This window comes from Aulostomus chinensis, chromosome 1, assembly GCF_037954235.1.
Source record: "Aulostomus chinensis isolate RoL2024-O1b breed Wild chromosome 1, RoL_Achi_v1.0, whole genome shotgun sequence".
NCBI lineage: Eukaryota > Metazoa > Chordata > Actinopteri > Syngnathiformes > Aulostomidae > Aulostomus > Aulostomus chinensis.
The window spans coordinates 62404466-62426404 of NC_141320.1; the positions used below are offsets into that span (position 1 = coordinate 62404466).

A 21939-nucleotide genomic window follows, 5' to 3' on the forward strand; every position below is an offset into this window, starting at 1 on the left:
CACATGTGCACTACACACACACACACACACACACACACACACACACACACACACACACCTCTGACCCCCTCCGTTGTTTCTAATTAACCCTTCACCCACAGTATTTAGCCTCAATTCCCTAATGGTGATAAATGGAGCTGATCTCAGTCATGATGGCGAACCCTGACTAAACGCTGGGAGGCTTTTTATGACGGCCAAGCCGCTCCTCTTCTTCTTCCTCACTCGTATGCATCTGATAGTTATTGTGTTTGCGTTCTTAAATCTCAGACTTGATGGATCAAGTGCTTGTGACAAGCAGCTCATGTTGGAGCGAAATCAATCGTGTCTGGCTCAACAAGGAGGAGGCAAGATGAAAACGCAGCTCCAAATTAATAGAGATGTGTTGAATCTGAGAGGCCCGGTTTTATTTTGCTAATTTCAAACTGTCAGGACTGTTTTTAGACTGACGCCAAGACAGACTGATGTGGGAAATCAAAGAGACCGGTGGAGGAAAATCACAAACAGCACAACTGCTGTGTAATGTTCAAGCTTTCACATCAACAATACAGGATTGTGGGTTCTTTTTTTTTTCTATAAAATGACAAAAAGCAGTGACTGAAACCTATAAGTCAGGGCTGCCCGGACCTCTCCCAAAAAACTAAATGGTAGGCCACAAGCTAATGGCAAGATACATATTGGGTTTTTAAAAAAGGCCTAGAATACCACTGTCTCTGCCACCCAAACAATCATAATAATGATAATTATAATAATAATAGTAAAAAAGATGAACAAATTACAATATTTCATATAATAAGAGCATGTTTGTCTCTTAAAACATGGACAAAATTAACTGATTTGCATAACCGTTAAAGTACTTTATAATTAGAGTCCTTTATAATTAGACGTATCAGCATATTTCATCTCTATTATTTTTGGGTGCAGTTTTGTGTGTTTATTTTACACCTGGTGGGCACAATCCAGCTTTATGGCTGTTCCAAATTTGCCAGCCCTGTTCTGAGTGACTGATAACCAGCCTGTGTGGTCACTAAGGCGCCTGTCTGGCTACCAAACACAAAAAGCAGTCACTTCCCACAATAACACACTGGAGCAAAGCTAATAATGTAAGTATATAATGATAATTCACAGTGTAAAAACCTTCATCCACGGTTGTGTATATCAACAGTATGGTCCCATTCTCCCCCTCTAAAATCCCACATTAAAGACAGATTATGGTCTTTTATGTGGAGAACCAAGTCTGCCACAACAACAAAAGCAGCTCATCATGAGAAAGCGTATCATTTCCAGCATTTAAATAAAGCAACAATAAAGGAAAACAAGCCTTGAATACTTGGCAGACCTCCAGGACGACATAAACCCGCCAACGTAATTGAAGCAAATGACAACGAAGCGCTGAAGCCACCTCTGCATGCACGAGGAACTGGTTCACATCCAGATCCACGGAGAGGCCCAATGTGAGGGAGGTGAAGGATGAACGATGCCTGATTCACTCACTCAACTTCAGTCAACGTGAGTGACATTTGCTTTTCATTCCAACCAGTTCCACGAGAATCAGAAAGTTGTGTTTTTTATTTTTTTGCCTAATTAGCTCTTTTTTGAGCAGAAAAATAACATAAAATATGAAAAAAAATATTTATTTTAAACGCCGAAAAACTAATATTTCTCTTCTGTGTCTGCAGGGCCTGCAGGCTGGCTGACAGACACATCGGCCTTGAGATTCCTGGCATTCCATGGCCTGCAGCGCCATCTGGTGGATGTAAGTACTTTTTTTTTCCAGACATATATTTAATGAATGTTTTCTCTGTTTGCGTTGTTTAAAAAGGTGATTCCCAGCGAATCCTGCTTTCACATACCATTATAGACCTTTTTGGTTTCGGTGAACAAGAAATTGAACAAAGAAAAGAACAAAACTGGATCAAATGTGGTTCCTGAAGTCAAAAGCGCACTTTTTTAAAGAATCTTAGAAGTGATCTTATTTAAATCAATGAGGTTGTATTTGATGTTTGAGTGAGTGTGTCCTTGCATACTCATCCAATTCATTCACATAGACACTTCATCCAAAAGAGCTGATCAGTTTTGTCATCCGAATACGTGCAGGCAAAGTTTGTATTTATCTGGGGGTGTGCGTGTGTGTGTGTGTGTGTGTACACACTTCAGTTAGTGATGTGAGACACAGACTGATCTCCCTGCTGACACCAGAGAATAAATCACTTGAACATAATTAGCAGAGGCAAGGTTAGAGCTGACATGCAATTTCATCTTAATTACAGGAGGAGAAATCTGTCCAGTTAATTTCATTATGCCAGCATGCACACATCTTAACTAAGTTGATCGTGAATGTTCACAACAACTCGCACGATCACTTTAATGTTGTGCGCCAAATGAACGTTGCCGACGACTGTAATGACTGACAGCCGTACGCATGCACAGCTCATTTAAAATGTCAACTGCTCTTATTTACAGCTGTAAAGTTAGACGATGTGTCGCCAACAAACTAAAAACAGCACCAGGAAAGCAGGATACACTTCTCCTGTACTGACTATTCAAAATGAGCCTCGGGGAGGGCTCTGTGACTGCGTAGGCAGCAGCCACAACACAACACGCAGCAACTTCCAGAACATCGACAGGTACACACTAGAGTTCACTTACAGTCCTGAAGTCCTACTCTTGGATCCAGCTTGTTCTCTTGTTCTTCTCACTTCTCCTACACACCTGTAAAATGAAGTAAATGAAGTAGTTTTATCATGTGATTGTTGTTTCAGGAGGGGAAATCTATCAAATAAGTGTAAAATTGGTAAATCTTCTTAGTATGAAAATAGTGAAAGGACTTCTCTTTAAACAAAGCCCACAAATGAGACAACCAACTTTAGTATAATCAAACAGATCCAAAACACATGGATTTGCACAACTTAAGCATACTATTTACTTCTTCCTTCACTCCTGCTTCAGTTTTGCGCAGCAAGCGTGTGTGGAGGCTGATGTGACCTGAGCTGGACGGGATTGTGGCGCCTCCCTGTGGCCAAAACTGCTCACTGCAACTTGTTCTGGAGGATGTACGTCATCTGTGAGCCTCACTGCTCAATTATTTAACTACATACCTGCATCATCAGGAATTTGAACCTCCCTTCAGAGCAAGTTAAAAACTAGTACGGCTGTATGACACGACACCAAGTACTTCAAATACATGTACGCGGTCGATCCTTTTTTTATTTATTAGCCTTTTCCATAGAAAGACCGAGATATTCCCACGAGTCTATTGTATCTCTACACAATATTTTTAACCAAAATCCATACTCTACATTTAGGCTTTAAAATTTGGATGAAACTTATATATTTTCCCCTGAAATTGACCTTTAGTATAGTGGACCCTATGACGTCACTGCACTGCGCTTACTTGGAGGATTTTCTTCTTCCCCTCATCGTTTTTCGCAAACACACAATTCAATAATGCGTGTGGAAGTCACTTGTAATGACAGACCTTTTCAGATTACTTGGGTTGCCGGCAGTTATTAGCCTCCTCACTCTGAGGAGTGAAAGCGGTTGACTAATTGGAGTGAATTGGAGTGAGCGAAACACCCACCTGCGAGGGAAGACGAGGGACTACGGAAGCCGAATAGGGAGCAAGATTTTCATCTTGACCTTCTGTGACGAGTTAAATTCGTTTCCTGCGGGACTTAGTAGTTTCCTCCCCCCGGCCCTCATTCACAGGTGTGGCAGACGACTAACAACCCCCCCCCCCCCCCCCCCCCCCAGATATTAAGTTAGCTTCTTTAGCTAGCGTCTCTAGGTGTAATTTTACCGTATCGACTTTTTAAAAATATATATAAATAAAAGCTGGCAAACGTTTGAAAGCACCATAATAACTTTCTTTTGGTGTCATGAACTCAAAAGAGAAGTCGTTTTCTTCACGGCCGCCTACCTGGAGCCGCAATGTTTGCGCTTTTCCATTTTCTTCCTAGCTGATAACAGGAGCGCGTGGTTGCTGTGGAGAAGGACGCTGGGGGAAATTAACGGGATGACGTCAGACGCACGTAGGGGACTTAGCTGCAAGAGCAATCTCAGGATTGTTGTTGTTGTTGTTTTAAGATATCGCACATTTGTGATTGAAAACGTGAATGAAACAAGACACTATCACATTTTATTGACTGAAAAAGGGTGATGAATGCGCCAAGTTGGATTCACAAGCTCGACATTCCAGCAGCTGTGGTTTCCAGTTGTGTTGAAACTGCACAGTCAAAAGTGAAGGGATTGCTTGCGTTGCCATTAAAGTTTGCTGGACACAACAGAGCCGGATGGGTTTATCAATCCGGTGCCACAGATGGTGCAGGCAGGTCGAATAATCCTCTTTGAATCCCACTCCTCTCTCCTCCTCCTCCTCTTCTGATTCTTCAAGAGATAAAGAGGAGGTGATGAGAGGTGGAAGATTATCCTATTTAAACTAAAACAAGTCGGCAGAATTTACGGGATTGCACTTCCGCTTGTAGCAATGTTGAAAAATAAAAGTTGAATTCGCTGAACTGAAGTTTTGTTATCACTGTGACAGCAGGACAAATACAGCAAAGGCAGTGGTGTGAGTGTGGAAAAATGTATGGAAAATGGAGGAAAATAAACAATACAGAGGCAACAAGAAAAACAGGCAGCAACTTCCATGAAAATGAGGAAAAGAACAGAACTACAAAGTTGTCATAGTAGTTCTTGTCAAATTGGTAGTTATCAATTCAACCCCTTGTGAGTTCGAGCCTTCACAAACGGCTCTCCGATTTAATTGTTCTCACTTGAGGTGTATAATCATGAGAACAAATAAATGAAGATATTAATTTGAAAGGTTAAACAGCCCTACTTCCGGCTTCACGTGCCTTCACCTGCGTGCCTGACGTCGATGTGAGGCTGCTGCGCAGCGCTGCTCTCAGAGTGGACAGCGGTTCAAGCTCACTCCTGGCCGTGATTTGACGCTCTCTCTCTGGATTTAACTCCTACCATTACTCCCAGTATGACTCCATACCGGTAAGACTGGTCTCTTTCACTTCTGACTGCGTCACAATATTTGACAGTAGATAAACGACTGCAGGCCTATCAGATGGGAGAGAATGATGAGGTGAGTCACACACACCTTCTTATGAATAAGTGCTGACAGACGGGGGGATTGAGCTGATGCGAAGTGGAGAGAGGACCTCCTAAAATAGACCATGCATCAAATTAGCTTCTTATGCCTTCCTCATCCCAAATTAAAACGTCTCTAATGTTTTAAAAGTGAGTCGCATGATTAAAATGTGACCATAATGGAAAAGGGTACCACTTTCAGTGCCACTTTGATTCTTTTTCTTTTTCTATTTTGTTTGTGGGAACAGTTTTCTTTTTAAAATGACCTGACATTTTTCTATAAAAGAAAATGTACATAACTCCATCCCCACATAAAGGGTACAGGTTCAGTGCAGAAGTGCTTGATTTATCCACATGGAATACCCATCAGCACCAATCATGCGGGCACAGGAACTACTCATCCTTGACTTCCTGTCCACCCACACTTCTCCACCTGTCATCAAAGTTGTGGATCATGCACTAACAGTAATATACAATAAAAAAGGACTGATCTTCAAACGCACAGATGAATAATATAATACAGGTTTCATTTTACTTTAAAAAAACAAAAAAACAACCACAACATACTATCAGCAAAATAGATGAGCTCAACCAGCTGGTAACTGAGTCCAAATGCAGGGATGAAGAGGATTTATATCAAAGAAGATGCACTTGAGCTGTAATTAGGGGATAAATCTCTCCTGGTGTTTGTGTGGTGGTTTGAACTGAGACTTCAGTGAATGAGCATCAAGAAATCTGCCCACAAAACACTGTGGTTCACAAACTGTAGACTTTTTTGTCATTTAGAACATTTAACAAAAAATAAATAAATAATAATAAGCAGACTTCAAAACTCTAATGCATTCATAAATAAATAAAACTCCCAGCACAATAAATATGAGCTCGCCAACAATACAAGAAGAATACACAAACTGCAAGTTGGTGTTTTCAGTGATTTGTAGACAGAGGGCAGTCTGCTGTGCTGTCGCACTGGTTGTCTGTAATTAACAATCTGTGTGTGTGTGTGTGTGTGTGTGTGTGTGTGTGTGTGTGTGTGTGTGTTTTAAAAGAACGTGTGCAGAAAGAATAAAGAAAAGGCAAGGGTTATAGGTCATGCTATTTTTAGGTATCACCCCTCACTTGACAGAAACACACACACACACACACACACACACACACACACACACACACACACACACACACACACACACAAACACATCCGATGAGGCTTGGAAAACATCACCCTACCCACCTGGGGAGGTGTTGCAACCATCAAAATTTCAAATTAGCACGCCGTCTCCTTAAGTCAAGTGCAGCAACATGAGAACAGTACTTGTCTCTCAACCATCTTGGCCTCACCATAGCAACCCCCCCCCCCACACACACACACATTCTCAGGTTCTTAAGTAGGCTTTTCTTTCTATCCTTAGCTTCCCCTCCTCCTGTCTTCTCCTCTCCCTCCCTCCCTCCCTCCCTCCTTCCATCCATCCATCCACCCCCTCCTTTATCCCTCCTTCATGCACCCGATTACTGACTGCCATTTTACCCAGAGGACCGAGGGACTCTCAGTGTATGACTCAGGAATAGCCAGAACACACACTTAGCGCTAAATAACTCCTGGTCCGAGTAGTCGGGCCTTCAGCGGACACCAACAGATTCCGCCTGCTGTCTTTTCGCACCTCTTTGGACCATGTTTCCTGAAAATGTGAGTTCTCATGTGAAGGGTGTTTAAGAATGACTGTATAGTGTGTGACAGTTGTGATATGAGGATTGAGAGAGTCTCTAATTTGTGAAGGTTTGTGATGTGAAATAATGATTGGTGATGGAGTGTGCCAACAAGTAGGGATGCATAATGTTGAATTTTTCGCCGAGTTTACCAGCCAATATTAACTGATGTCGATATCAATCGTATGAAAACAAGTATGTATGACACTCACATTTGGTAAATATTGAAAAAACCCATGTGAACTGTTAAAAAGTTCATTCAAATGTAAGCCATCAGACTCACGCTAATATATATGTAAAAACTGATCTATATCCATCTATACTAACGATACGCTGATCACATCTTGTGATGCATCCAGACTAAAATCCCTTTCAGTTGGAAATATAATGTTAAAAGTTTTGGGTTTTTTTTGCCCTCAATGCTGTCAGTGAATGAGACTATTTTGAGGTCAGACATAAGCTAAATTGAATCCTGTGTCCTTACATGGTATTGGATTACCTTCTCAGGTTATACCGAAGAAAATAATGAGTTCCAAACCTGTGCAGATGAAAAAGAATATTCTCTTTAAAACACCTGCTGTCACAGTCGGTTTAGATTCACGAACAAAAAACAAATTTTGACCATCAAAGCAGAAAAATGTGTCCCTGACTGTGTTTGTGTGGCTTCTGCTACCTTGGAAACCACGGATCTGCTGCAGTGGCTTAAAAGGATAAAAAAATAAATAAATAAATCCTCACAAATGTAACGTGTAATTTAACAGTTAATTTCCCACCGTAACAGACAGAATGTGGTGATAGTTTGAAGGTTGTTAGGAAAGACAGACCTGAGAAGGGATTAAGAAGCAGAGCGTCACGTTGGTCGACAGCTAAGAGCAGTGATTTAGCCTGATGAGACTCAAAAGCCCGCTAAGATCATGGCTAACAGCTTATCACTCATAATGGATGCTACGGTGAAACCACTAGGAGGAGCTCATCAGTTTTCTCTGGTTCAAGCTAGATGCTCATATTTCTGTTGCTTCTTTTGGTCCAAAATGTTCTGGTTTGGAATATTGTTGATGAGTAAATAGCCGAATTTAAATGATTATGCAAGCTGGTTTTATGTAGGCTGCTCTGCAGCAGGAAAGAACTAGGATTTTTTTGAGGCTGAACCACTAAATAGCAAGCTGTAGGGAGCTCTGTCTTGAGCGTGTACATCTATGGATACAGTTTTTTTGTTTTTGCAACGTTCACGTGATTGGCCACCAAGTCCACCAAACTGAGCTGAAGTTTCTTGTTTCGGTTGTGCTGTGAAATAAATTCTAGCAGGATGCGGAACTTTTTTAGAGAATCTTTATACTTTTTGACTTTGTTGCTCATTCAGAATTTAAACAAACCATCAACCTGCCAGCTGCCTGGTTTGCAAAGGAAATGACTTTGTCTAAAGTTAGTTTGTTGGCAGGTAGTCCCGTTAGTGGATGTCCTGTCCTGAATCCTCCTCCCTCAAACACCCAGATTAGGAACTGGAAACCTGTGATTAGATGCAAAAGGATTTAGCACATTAAAAAGATAATAATGGGAAGAAATTCCTCACTAACACATAAGGTTCTACCACAATTTTTGAAACTGAAGAAAAGTTTAAAGATTACTTTCTTTTTTCTCAGTTGATTAGTTGATGAAACTATAAAAAAAGTGAATTTAGATTGAGTTTTGCTTCTGTTTGTCCCTCAGGTGCGCGTGAAAGCACATCATGCATTCGGTCCAGGTGGGGATGTGGGATCCCCAGCCCCCGTCTAAACATGCCACGCCTTTACCCCCACGAACCCCCTCCAGCTCACACCTTGCACATGTGACCAGAGTGAGCACCCCAGCCAAGCGGATCACCTTCTACAAAAGCGGAGATAGCCAGTTCGGGGGCGTCAGGATGGCTATCCACAAGCGAAGCTTCAAATGCTTCGATGCCCTGCTGGACGACCTTTCCCAAAAGGTTAGTGGGACGAGAATCAGAGCTGTGATGTTCAGACGTTCTTTGAAGTCTGTACCAGTGTTGATGCAGCTGTACTGCACTTTGAAACTGCTCACACGGCATCAGCTCTACTCGCTTAGAGTTTCCCCTTGCATCGAGAATGGGAGGCTTCTATTTCTCTCTTTTTTTCTTTCATCATGAACCCTGAAATTCCTGGCAAGAGATAGTAATCTCCAAGTTACACAAATTGCTACAAATATGCATTTACATGATGTGTGTGTGTGTATTTATCTGTTCACATAAAGGTGCCGCTGCCATTTGGCGTGCGGACTGTGACCACTCCCCGTGGCACGCACGTCATAAAACACCTGGAGCAACTCCAGGACGGTGGCTGTTACCTCTGCTCTGACCAGCGCCATGCTAAGCCCATCGACATGGAGCTGGTCAGCAAACGGCCAAACATCTGGTACCATTACAGCCGCAGACCCCAGCGACCTGAAGCCTTGGCCTCGACACCGCCTGGTCATCTACCTTACAGGCAACGGCGGATCCTTCTTGTGAAGAACACCGAGCCAGGGGTCAGGAAGAGTGTGGTGCTGAGCAGGAGGTCCACCAGGAGTATGAGGGCCTTTCTTACTGAGGTGTCCGAAGCGATGCAGTTTCATGTTCGCAAACTATACACTGTTGAAGGACGCAGGGTGAGAAGTGATTTAGTATTTCAGTGTATCGTAATGGTAGAAGACACATTATTTGGTAAAAACTGCTGACACAGTGTATGTTTGTCTCCAGATTGACAATGTTCAAAGCCTGATGACTTGTCCTGGAGTCTTGGTTTGTGTCGGACGGGAGGCCTTCAGTCCAATGCTGGTAAACTATATCAGGAAGAGCTCAGAGGAAAAACTTCCTGGTTTGGGGAGCAGATCACCAGGTCTTGGTCCTCGAACTCCAGGAAATGGTGCTCGATCCCCTGCTACTCAAGGAGTAAGATCCCCACCTCATGGAGCTCAGTCCAGAGCCAGCGAGTACAGTGAAGGCCAGGAGAGCAAGAAAAACGGTATGTTTTTGGACCGACATGACTTTGCGTAGACATTTTCATGCACATTATCAGCTGTTAAATGACTAAATGTTATCATTTCTGTCTACTTTCAGTAAACTTTGGTCTGGAAACCAAAAAGAGCATCATCCACCCTCGGTCTGATTCTTCAAACCGCTCTGCCCGTTTCTCTTTGTCCTCAGAGAAGTCTTATGGCAACGGTTTGAGTAACTACTCTCACTCAAAACCAGCTATTATGAACGATGACATCGAAAAGCGAGTGCTCGTCAACAAAGACGGCAGCCTCTCAGTTGAGATGAGGGTGCGTTTTCGCCTTCACCAAGATGAAACACTGCAGTGGTCCACGCAGATCAAAAAATCTCCATCTCTGACCAATGACTGCTGTCCTCTGAGCCAGTCCCAACCCCCTTACCTACAACAGGGCCAGTCAGAAAGCTGTTCTGACCCTGATTCCACATCCTTCGACCCAGAAGGTGTTGATTATTCCAGCCAACATTTGCAGTGTGCACTGGAAGAAAGCCACTGCCCCTGCTGCTACCAAAGACAAGAACATCAGTATGACTTGTGGGAAAACCCAGCACACATTTACAAGCAGCCTCCGGCCCCACCTGTACATACATCCAGCAACACCCACACTAGGATAAGGCATACACATTCCTCTAGCTCATCCTCATCGTGTAACTCCCGGAGACTGGTGCGTTGCCAAGCGCGACTCTCTCACTGCGGTGGTCCAGAGCAGAGCCAGTTGGTGCAGGAGGAGATGTGTGTGACTGAGCAGGTTCAGAGGAGAGTAGAGGTGGAGCACAATGGAGACACCCATGTTGAGGTGTGCAGGGTGAGCCAGTGCTGCAGTCGCAGCGAAGTGGTTGCTGTTGATAACAACAGACGACCTCTGAGCAGGAAGTCAGTGGAGGATGAGATGCTGGAGGAGGATGTGGAGCGCCCGCTGTCTGGGGTCAGCACCTCCTCACATGTACTGCAGGCATTAAAAGAAGACCAAGATGATGAAGATGATGAAGATGATGACTTGCCCCCCAGCGCCTCCCGGTGCTGTCATACGGATGAACCATCACCATCCCCAACATCCAAGACACACCTAAATGACAAGCCGAGAAGCCACTCTAATAAAAGCGACAACAGGGGAAGCAGGACAGCATCTGCAACCTCTTCCTGTCACTGTGGAGCTGCCACGCCACACTCAACAACTGGACCTGAGGTGGATCAAGCTCCCAGTGGCAAAGCAAGCACAGCGTCTCGCAAGTCCATGAAAATCCAGATCCAAACTTCAGGAGAAGAGAGGGAAGCAGATGATGAGGATGAAAATATAAAGAGGGTTGTTACTAGTTTGTCTTGCAACTCTGGACAGTCTGTGTTATCAAGTGTATGTCCACATTGTGGGGGCTATAAGCGTGGGGTCAACTCTCGTTCCAATAGCAGAGTTTCTCAAAGGTCCCATCACTCCCCTGGAGCCTCTCCAAACCCTGCCACACCTCTCTCTAACCAAGAGAATGCCAATGATGCTCATGACTCAGATGATTCTGCTGTGTCAACTCATTCCAACAAAACCAATCTCACATCCCACGGACGCTACTCTGCAGTATCCAATATCCTAGAAGACCGGGCATGTAGTGCCATGTCCAGAACATCCAATCCTGAGCAAGCAGGACAACAGGAAGAAAGGGCTCCTAGTGCAACATCAGCCATCAGCCACAGGTCAAACAAATCACAAAAATCAAACAGTAATTGTGCCACTGCTGAAAAAGAAAAAAGAAGTTCCAGCGCCATGTCCCATCAGTCAAACCTGTCTCACAAGTCCATCTGTAGTGGCACAGCTGAAGGTCCCAACATCACAAAAGAGAGAGCAGCTAGCTCCTTGTCAGCTAAGACCAACTGTAGGGATGCTTCTCCATCTGACACTACCGCTTTGGAAAAGAATGACACAAATGAAAGAGCTCACAGTAGCCTTTCTGTAAAGTCCAATGCTTCCGCCAAGTCTGGAAAAGCAGTCAGGCCCGTTAGTGTCCTATCTGCTAAATCAAATGTGTCAAGGAAATCCTGCAAATCTCACAGATCCACTGGCAGCGGTTGTGCAGGTGAATCGTCTCCAGGAAAAGAAGCTGATCAAAAGATTGCAGATGGAACTGGAAAGGAAGAAGAAACTGCGATAGAGGAGAGAGCAGTGAGTGCCACATCAACCAAGTCCGATCTGTCTGCCAAGTCGAATAAATGCTCTAAGTCCATCAAAGCATCGGAAAGGTCAGTTTCACCTAAGTCGGAAGGAGAAGGTGAAGAAAGGGCAGTCAGTCAAGTATCTGCCAGATCAAATCAGTCTAATGGTAATGGCAATGAAAAGGTAGATGAGGAGCCTGAAGGAAAAGAAAATGAGGAGGAGGAGACACAGCAGAGGCCAGAGACGGAAGCATCTAGTAAATCAGAAAATGAAGGGCGGGCATCTAGTGCCTTGTCCTCTAAATCTCAAAAATTTAATTGTAATGGGGAAGAGCAAGAAACTGAAGGCACTATAGGAGATATTGAAAAAGATGAGGCCAGGGTGGACAGTGCTTTGTCTGGTCGAACCACTGCCTCTGCAAAGTCTCACCAGAAAAACTCTGAAGCTGATGTTCCCTCTCCTGATGCAAATGGAAATCAAGAGCGGGTAGCTAGTGCCATGTCTCTGAAGTCCAAATCTTCAGTGAGGTCCAGGGCTTCGCAAAAGTTGAACCATTGCACGAATCTCAAATCAATGTCACCAAGTCCAAGTGCTGTCATCATTAAAACACCAGATGGGTTCGGTGACGAGGGAAATAACAAGACAGAGAGACCAGTGAGTGCTGCTTCAGAGAAATCAGCAAAATCTTTCTCACAGAAGTCCAATCATACAGAAACAGCTGATATTGCTGTCACTGAAACAGCAGATCCCAATGATGACGAAGAGGAGGACGGTGCACCAAGGAGTATATCTGAAAAATCTCAAACGCTCTCACCCAAGAGAACACACTCACCCAAAGCTCCAGCTAAATCCCCCGTGCAACAGTTGCTATGTAGCCCAGGTGTTGGTGAGACAAGAGGGCAGAGTGCCTTGTCAGTTCACTCCAGGACATCTGCTAAATCTGGCAGATCCAAATGCAACTGTGGAAGAGCCTCTGCACCTGAGAAAGAAAAGCAAAGAGAGGATAAGGAAGTGGAGAAAAATGAGAAGCTGAAAAGTGAAGCAGACAATGAGCCTTTCGAGAGAGCATGCAGCAACATGTCTTCGTCTTCCAAAAGACAAAGGAGGGAATCACAAGGCACAGCAGTGAGTGGAAACTCATCTGGGTCGGTCTCTCTTGGGTTACCAGAGGACCTGGAAACAGGTGACTCGGACAGTGGCAAGTCCAATGTTTCATTCCATATTGGCAGAGAGGAAACAGCAACTCCGAGTGTCTGCAAAAGTACAAAGTCCTCTATAAAGGTAGAAGTGGAGAGAACAGAGTCTCAAAAGTCCAAAAATCAAGGCTGTGAAAGTGCTTTGTCTCACAACCCCCCAGCAGTAAATATACCTACTATTGAAACACCTGGAGGAAACGAAGAAGAATGTAGGAAGCAAGAACAAGAAAGATCCACCACTGGATTTTCAGCCAAAAGTGGCAGGTCTCACAAGTCTTGTTGTAACTGCAGTGACAAGATGCCTAAACGTACAAGTGCCAGCCCAACCAAAGCAGGGAACAACCTTGAAACAGGAAGTGTGAAGTCTGCCTCAAATGCGCCTGGCAGTAAGACATCATCTGTTGTGTCATCAGCAAACTCTAAAGTTACAAGAAAATCATCTGCAAGTGTTAAAAATACTGAGGATGGTACACCGTCTGCTGGAGATTCAGGAAATAGAAGTAAAGCAGAAGGGAAAGAGGGTGTTGCAGATGAGGCAGCAAGTAATCACTCTAAGCTCTCCTGTTGTCTCAGGCCTGAGTCAGCAAACTCAGCTCACTTACAAGTCTTGAAGCAGAGTAAAAGAGAGAAATCAGTCAAAGAAACTAACAATGGCAGCATCCACTCTGTCAAATCGTCCAATTCTGAAAAAAAAGAAATCAGCTCCAGACCATGCAGCAAAGCAGACACAGGCAGCGAAAGCACTCTGTCTCACTCTCTGTCTGCTGCGGACCTACTGAAGGAAACGATGGCTGCTACATATCCACACAGCCAAAAATCAAAGGCAAGCAAAACCAGTGACAAACCCCGAAGTGAAAAAAGTGTTAAGTGCCAGAGAAAAAAGCACCAGAATGATCAGGATGAAGACCTGGAATTGACCCCTGCCTGTCTGCCCAATGCTTCACCCATTGAAGTTGTCAGTGATTGGCTGCGCAGCATTCCTGCTAACAGCAACATGCTAGCACTTGGGGACGAGCTAAACGAGGAGGAACCGGAGAAGGAGGTGGTAGATGAACCAGGAGAGGTTGCCGCAAATGAGGAGGAGTGTCCTGAGGCAGAGAAAGTGGACAAAGCAGAGGAAGATGAGGGTGAAGGAAAAGATGTTGAATGCAATGCAGCAGAGGAGGAGAAGAGTTCAGATCCAGCTCCAGGAGTTCCAGTGGGAAGTAGAGAGGCTCTGCCCAAGAACTGGCATTCCTCAGCTGCAGTGATGAAAGTTCTCCTGAGCTCTTCTCTGGGTCGATGCCGGAGCATGCCTGAGGTAAGCCACTGACAGTTTTCAATGAAAAATGTATATATTTTATACCAAGGACTCTCAACCTTTTCTGCTTGAAGATGTGCTTATTCATACTTATTATAGGCTGGAAACCACTAAAAAAAGATCTGAAATAATTTTGGCTGATCCAATTCAAGATAATCTGATAATCTATTTGAAGTGTATTAATGAAATCCAACAAGAGCCGGGTGTTGGCACTTCCCTTCAAGTGTCAAGTCACACTCTCTTGAGGCCCTGCATTGTCACCTCGATTGATCCAACTGTATTTAATGTCAGACATTAATTATGTAGCAGAAATGCTAAGTAGGCCTTTATTCAAATGATTATTACATCTACCTTACAGTCACTATCAACTGCAAGAGAGAATCACTGAATTTGTGCAGGATATCAGCGATTCAGATGTGTGAAATCTTGATTTAGAGAAACTTTTATGGGTAATCTTGATATCTGTCTTCTTTGTTCGTATTCTGATAATTGTTGAGATGTCGGGCCCACAGATTTAAAACAGCAGATCTGCATGAATGTATAATTTGGATTACAATCAATTTATCCTTTTTAAGTATATTTTTTTCATGTGACCTGTACTTATTTATGTCTCTAGGTATCTCCAGTTTATGGTCGCAGACTAAGTATGTCAGCCAGGGGGCTCCTGGACTGTCTGGCCCAGCTCCAGCTTATTGAGCCTGCAGTGACCCCTGGCTGTGATAAACATAAGGACCAAAAACGGCAGTACGAGGAAATTATGACCATTCTTCAATCCCTTTGGCTCACTGAACCCAGGGAGATTGAAATCAAGGATGTTGGCAAAGACCAGGTGACTCCACCAAGATCCTCCTCTGGGGTAGGGATGAGTAGTGGTTCTGGTGGATCGGGAAAGGAGAATGGAAATCAAGAAGGAGAAGAAACACCCCCAAAAGCATCAGAGTCTTTAAATGAGGAACAGACAGTCGACCCAGTTGTAGAAGAGGAGGCTAGAGAGGCAGAAGCCAAGGAAATTGAGGCTGAAGCCATTTCAGAATCAGATGGGACAAACATGGCAGAGGAATCTGTGCAGGGCGTCCCTCCTAGTCTGGACAGCCCAAAAACCTCTGACAACCCCTCATCATCGGACAAGAGCTCTGCCAACGACAGCTCTAACACACACACTGATAATGAACGAGAAGCGCTGGAGGACTCCAGCTCAGGCACGCCTCCGACTGTCTTGCGAGCACCCTTATCCAAAAGATTGTCCCAAGATCCTGATCCGGTGTGGGTCTTGAACCTTCTTAGGAAGCTAGAGAAACAATTCATGAACCACTACATTACTGCCATGGCAGAGTTTAAAGTTCGCTGGGACCTGGATGATAGCCTCATCCTGGACACCATGATGGCTGAGCTGAAGGACGAGGTGAGCCGCCGCATCCAGACCAGCATCGAACGGGAGATGAAAAAGATCCAGGGCCGAGCAGGGAGAGGTGGAAGATCGCCAAGACCACCCCAACAAGCCAACCTCTCAAGGGAGTCCACTATGACTGAGAAGAGGCGTCGCATGTTGAAGGTAAATTGAACCACGGGTCTTCTCTTTGCATCTGCTTGAACAACCAAAAGATCATGTTTCATGTGTTTTTCAGGTCATGAAGAACCAGTCAGTGAAAACCGCCGACTCTCTCAGCGATGGTGAGCTGACGGGCGATTTCAGTGACCAGCGAAGCGAAGATGAGTACTGCCCTTGCGATGCCTGCGTACGCAAGAAAATGGCCACTAGACCCCTGAAATTGAACCCGCTGGCAGCTGACGCTCCAGTTATGATGGAGTTTGACCTCCTCAAGATACTTCAGCTGAAGAAAACCCCGGTGCCTGCAGCTGCTCCACAACCTGAAGGAGGGGACAGCATGGCAGAGGATGAGGAGGGTAGGAGTTTAGAGGTGGTACAGGAGGAAGAGGAGGAGGATGAAACAAAAGAGGATATAAAAGCTGGATTTGTTTTAGAGGAAGCAATCCTAGAGGAGGAGGAGGAAGAGGATGAGGATGATGAGGAGGAGGAGGAACAGACTGATACAGGGGAAGAGTTAGAAGGCCAACAGGAGAAGGGAAGGAGTTTAGAGGTAGTGCAGGAGGAAGAGGAGGAGGAGTCGAAAGAGGATATCAAAGCTGAGGTCGTTTTAGAGGAGACGATCCCTGAGGAAGATGAGGAGGAACAGACGGATAGAGGGACGGACAAGGGCGAACAGGAGGAGGGAGACAGTTTGGTGAATGGAGAGCTAGAGGAGGGGGGAACAGGTGATGAGGAAGCTGGGGAAGAGGAGACATCAGAAGATGGAGAAGAGGGAGGAGAATGCCAGTGCCAGTGTGCTCAAAATAATAGCAGTAATGAAGAGGAAGAGGAAGGGGAGACAGCAGAAGGAGAGGATGCTGAGGAAACCGGTGACAACATGGAAGATGGAGAGAAAGCAGGGGAGGAAGAGGGAGAAACCGGAGAGGGAGAGGAGGAAACTAGTGACAACTTGGAAGATGGAGAGAAAGCAGGGGAGGAAGAGGGGGAAACCGGAGAGGGAGAGGAGGAAACTAGTGACAACTTGGAAGATGGAGAGAAAGCAGGGGAGGAAGAGGGGGAAACCGGAGAGGGAGAGGAGGAAACTAGTGACAACTTGGAAGATGGAGAGAAAGCAGGGGAGGAAGAGGGGGAAACCGGAGAGGGAGAGGAGGAAACTAGTGACAACTTGGAAGATGGAGAGAAAGCAGGGGAGGAAGAGGGGGAAACCGGAGAGGGAGAGGAGGAAACTAGTGACAACTTGGAAGATGGAGAGAAAGCAGGGGAGGAAGAGGGGGAAACCGGAGAGGGAGAGGAGGAAACTAGTGACAACTTGGAAGATGGAGAGAAAGCAGGGGAGGAAGAGGGGGAGATGGAAGAGCAAGAGGAGGAAACAAGTGATAACATGGAAGATGGAGAGAAACCAGTGGAGGAAGAGGGGGAAACAGGAGAGCGAGAGGAGGACACTAGTGACAACTTGGAAGATGGAGAGAAAGCAGTGGAGGAAGAGGGGGAGAAGGGAGAGGGAGAGGAGGAAACTAGCGACAACATGGAAGATGGAGAAAAAGCAGTAGAGGAAGAAGGGGAGACAGGAGAGGGAGAGGAAGAGGAGGAAACTAGCGCCAACATGGAAGATGGAGAGAAAGTAGTAGGGGAGGAGGGAGAGACAGGAGAAGATGAGACCGGGGACAATGAGGGGGAGACAGAAAGAGGAGAAGAGGAGGCCGAGAGTGACAAAGAGGCATCAGGTGAGGGTGAGATTACTACGAATGGAGAGGAGTGTGAGGATGAGGAAGGAGAGACATCTGGGCAGAGGGAGGATGTTCCAAACAATGTAGAAAATGAAGAATCGTCACTACTGGAGGAGTTGGGGGAGGGGAATGTCAGCGCTTCAGCGGAGGCAGAGGATGAAGAGGATGATGGAGAGGATGATGGAAAGGGAGAGGAGAGTGAGGAGGGAGGAGGAGAGGCGTCTGAGGAGGAGAGAGCCTCACCACAGGTTAGATACTGAATACAAAATACTTCTCAGTAACTTTCCAGAGTAAAAGTCACTTACAGTTACTGATTATTCTGAATGAGCTAGCACTATCAAACCAATAGGGGGCAGCACATTGCATGAATATTGCTCATTCTAACTTCCTTAGCATGAGCTGGTGGGTGAAACTCTCAATCGGTCAGACTTATTTGAAGTCTCCACCTCCTGTTATAGGCGTTAATTCTCATTTTCGGATGCTCATTAAGTCAATAGCAGTAAACCTTTTGAAACCGATGAAAATGTTGGATGAGGAAACCGTAATCAGCAAGTTCAGTACTTGTATTGCCTGGTAACATTGAAATTGTTGAGATTTTTTTTGGTGTTGTCGGATAATTAAGTGTTAAGCAAACGTGATTACGTCGGAATCTTTACTTTTTAACTTTTATTTTTAGTAGGATGAAAATGTAAAATGTTCATATTTTAGGTTGAATAGCAAACATTGTCAGGATTCAGATTCATTCACTACAGAGATGAAAGCCTGTTTGAGCTCCATCTATTTTGTAACTGAGGGCCTGAACATGACCGTGAGGTTAAATTCCACCTTAAAAAGGCATCTGACCTACTGCAGTCTAAACACTATAATTCTAAGCCTGTGGGAACACATAATCCCACCATCCAATTAGACTGACTGAGTAAATCTGTTTTGTTTGACAGCAGCGCAGAGCTAACGCTGCTGGAGGTCTGTGTTATTGTCAGTCACCACCTGCTAATGAAAATCGTTTTTCTTTTTCTTCCAAAATTCTCAACATCCGCACATTATTTGGCACACAAATAGGATTTTTTTTTTTCTGTTATTATTTCTGTGCAGCTGCATTAGTTCAGTCAGTTCGAGGAGATAACAAGTTACCTTCTTCCCCTGTCAGGGTCGGCTCTGCGTGACTGAGGGAGAGGAGGCCGACGCCGAAGATTCAGACACTGATGGTAAACGTCCAAGTGATACCAGCGCTGATGAATCAGGACAGAAGGAGGCCACAGGGGATGAGGAGGAGGAGGAGGAGGAGGAGGAGGTTGGTGATGCTGCTGCTGAGGAATTTAAACAAGACGAGGAGGGAAGAGAGGACGGTGGTCTTCTCCAGCAGTTCACCAGGGCCTCAGTGGAGTCCCAGCCTGGCTCCTTGGAGGACATCGACACTAATTCACCTCCTGCAAACGCCACTGAAGTGCCCAAAATGGCTACTGGTGGAGCCACAGGTGGCACGGGCCAGAGGAGGAATCGGTCACCAGCCAGGGCCAAACGGTGCAAACCCACAGAGAGTGATGTTGAACTTAACTCTTGACTTGTGTGACATCACACATTAACAAAGGTCAAAAATGACATTTTTTCCTTCATCGATACTCAGAATTAATAACGGAAAGGAAAGACTTAAATACTTGAAGCACTTTATCTCTCTGGTGTAGGAAGAGAACCCATAAATGTTAAAAAAAATTGAAACCTTATCCTATACAATGATGTTTGTACATTTTCTGAGTAAATTGTCTGTATAATGTTCTATTTTTGAAACATTTTTGATGTGATCTCACAGAGCCACAGCTTTACTGAATCTCATAACCATGCATATACTATGTACCTCAGAGAGATGTTACTCTTTTTCAGTAGTACTTCACAAACCCATGTACGACTCTTTGGTTTGTGCGTTAGTTCAGTTCTCCATCTATGGTCTGTAAGCTCTCAGCCAGGTTACTTATGAAAGGTCTTAGTTAACTACAACCCTATATCTGAAGAGAAGACTTCAGATTAAACCAACTCAAGCTCATTCGTGTAATCTGATTACCATAAGGTATTTGGGGAAATATGCTTGTTCACTTTCTTGCGGACGAATGAAATAACGCTGCTGACTCATTTGCGCGGCATATCTCAAAAAACTTCAACTTAGAGGGTAAAACTATGAAGTTTAATGCTACAGGGGGATCGTGTTCCATACTCGCTAACAAAATACACATACGCGCTAACTTATGCACGAGCTATCACCGAACACAGGGGTGGGTAACCATGTGCCATGGAGGGCCGTGTGTATGCAGGTTTTCCTTCCAACCAAACAGGTGATTCCACTGATCAACACTCTTCTGTGGCTGAAGGTGTGTTAATCAGTGGAATCACCTGTTAAAGGGTTTGGTTGGAAGGAAATCCTGCATACACACGGACCTCCATGGCACAGGGTTGCCCACGCCTGACTAACAGAAAGAAAGGTTTTTAAAAAATGGAGGAATGAGCATAACATAACATGCTAACTTTGACCTGGACATGAGTGAAAAGATTTCCTAGCTGGATTTGATGCGAGCAAACCTACAAACATCAGATCCTTTCAGTTTTTTTCCAATGACGTGCTGATATCACTTCTGCCTGACTGGACTTTGAATTCATGGAAACAGATGCTTGTTAATTAACTCAAACGTCAGACAGGCAAGCAGCAGAAAAATGGGCATTGATAATGTCATTTATCAGGAAGCGAATATTTATATTTCCCCAAAACTACTCCACCATCCACTGGTGTTTGTACATGTGTTTCCCCTTTAAACCGTCTTCTAGGTAACCTCTGCTTTCACCATCATTAACTGTGAACATTTACTGTAAATTCACGTATTTTAAAGTGAAAGCAGCCTATGTTTCTGACACAGAAAAATACAGTGACTGCCAGGAGGCTTTTAGGTTGATGTAAACCTTCCTCTGCTGCTGGAATTCAAAGATTTCTCTGTTACACGTTGTAATAGCTTCAGGTGGGCTTTGGACAAGCAGCCGTGTGGAACGACAGCATGAAGCATGTTACTGTTGCCTTACTGTATCCGTGGTTAGATGAACCGACAGAAACAAAGAGGGAGATCATGGTTAAGTGGATGTGTTTTTGTCTCCTGGCATCTTCACTCTGATTGTGAGAGCCCGTGAGTGGATCAGAGCTGCATCTTTAAAATGCTGTAAACACACTTTTTTGAACTCGTAAGCTGTTTTCTTTTGTCGTTTTTTTTTTTTTTCTTTCGTCTGATTGAAAGGAAACCGAGCCAAGAAGCTGGGTGAGCTCCAGGCTTAGTAGAGATATTCTGCACACAGTCAGCATGAGTGAGGCAGCAACGTGTGTTAATCTCTCAGTTTGACAAGAGAGCAACGGAGAGGGTGGGAGTGTGTGCCTATGCTGCTAACGGTCAGTTTGGTTGTCCATCAGTGTTTTTAATCACCAACTGAACACCATGTAGCGAAAGAACCTATGAATGTAATTTGGAAAAGAATAAAAGAAATGAACAGGATGACATTATCTCTCCTGCTTGAGATTGAAGGTTTAATGGAATGAATTAAAGTGTTACTGAGTTCAATTGTTGCCTGACAAAAGAAAGAAAAGAAAAAAAAGAAATTCAGTCCCCGTTACAGAAAAAAAAAAGTAACTGGCTGGGTCTTCTTTTCCATAATTATTGCAATTTTTAAATTTAAACCACTCACGAGCGGATAATTTCTCTCAAAATCTATCACAAAAGAGTCACTTTATGGTAAAAAGCATAAACTGTGATTTGATTTTAATTCGGCGGACCAAACCAAATCATGTGTCAGCAGGCAAAACCCATTTGTGACTCATTTGAAGGTGTTTTTGTACACATTCAATACAACCAATCAACTGGCCACAACAAGGAGCCTCAATAATTTGTTCAGCAGCAATATCAGTGCACAGTTTGCAACTAAATGGGGGTGCACTTGACCTTCCTGGGCTGCTGCTTTTATTCTACACTTCGACACTACTGCATTTGGCTCTGCACAAAGGTGGATCCAAAGCTGCTCAGCTGCTCTCAAGATACCCAAACACGTCACACTAATCTAGTACCGCTGTGAGTGTGTGTGTGTGTGTGTGTGTGTGTGTGTGTGTGTGTGTGTGTGTGTGTGTGTGTGTGTGTGTGTGTGTGTGTGGCACAGAAGGATTGAGGTTAACTTACATCA

The 21939-nt window shown here is 44.4% G+C and overlaps 1 protein-coding gene and 1 long non-coding RNA gene across 6 annotated transcripts in view; one reads left to right on the plus strand and one right to left on the minus strand.

The window, feature by feature from the left end:
• The window catches only part of LOC147272645 (uncharacterized), a 118030-nt gene extending 114037 nt beyond the window's left edge, over positions 1-3993 (minus strand). For all 4 annotated transcript variants that reach the window (XR_015112067.1, XR_015112074.1, XR_015112071.1 and 1 more), the window contains exons 1-2: positions 3917-3993; positions 2647-2709 (exon numbers count right to left, since the gene is read on the minus strand). This is a non-coding gene — a long non-coding RNA (uncharacterized LOC147272645). The remainder of the gene's footprint in view (positions 1-2646; positions 2710-3916) is intronic.
• An 897-nt stretch (positions 3994-4890) lies between these two features.
• Positions 4891-21853, plus strand: rp1l1a (rp1 like 1a). 2 transcript variants are annotated; one of them, XM_086198693.1, is made up of 8 exons: positions 4891-5001; positions 8509-8764; positions 9049-9441; positions 9533-9797; positions 9893-14463; positions 15080-16015; positions 16089-17987; positions 18887-21853. In XM_086198693.1, exons 2-8 carry the CDS (start codon positions 8528-8530, stop codon positions 19298-19300), a joined length of 8715 nt encoding a protein of 2904 aa, XP_086054819.1. In that variant the 5' UTR covers positions 4891-5001; positions 8509-8527; the 3' UTR covers positions 19301-21853. The 2 variants fall into 2 exon arrangements, with proteins under 2 accessions (XP_086054819.1, XP_086054811.1); XM_086198685.1 differs by lacking the exon at positions 4891-5001 and adding an exon at positions 6610-6781.
• Positions 21854-21939: the final 86 nt, after the last annotated feature.

Excerpts from the sequence above, each read along its gene's own strand:
- rp1l1a (XM_086198693.1), top strand. The coding sequence starts at position 8,528 with ATGCATTCGGTCCAGGTGGGGATGTGGGATCCCCAGCCCCCGTCTAAA. Across the intron at positions 9,442-9,532 it reads ACACTGTTGAAGGACGCAGG|ATTGACAATGTTCAAAGCCT; the intron begins GTGAGAAGTGAT and ends GTTTGTCTCCAG. Across the intron at positions 16,016-16,088 it reads AGAGGCGTCGCATGTTGAAG|GTCATGAAGAACCAGTCAGT; the intron begins GTAAATTGAACC and ends TGTGTTTTTCAG.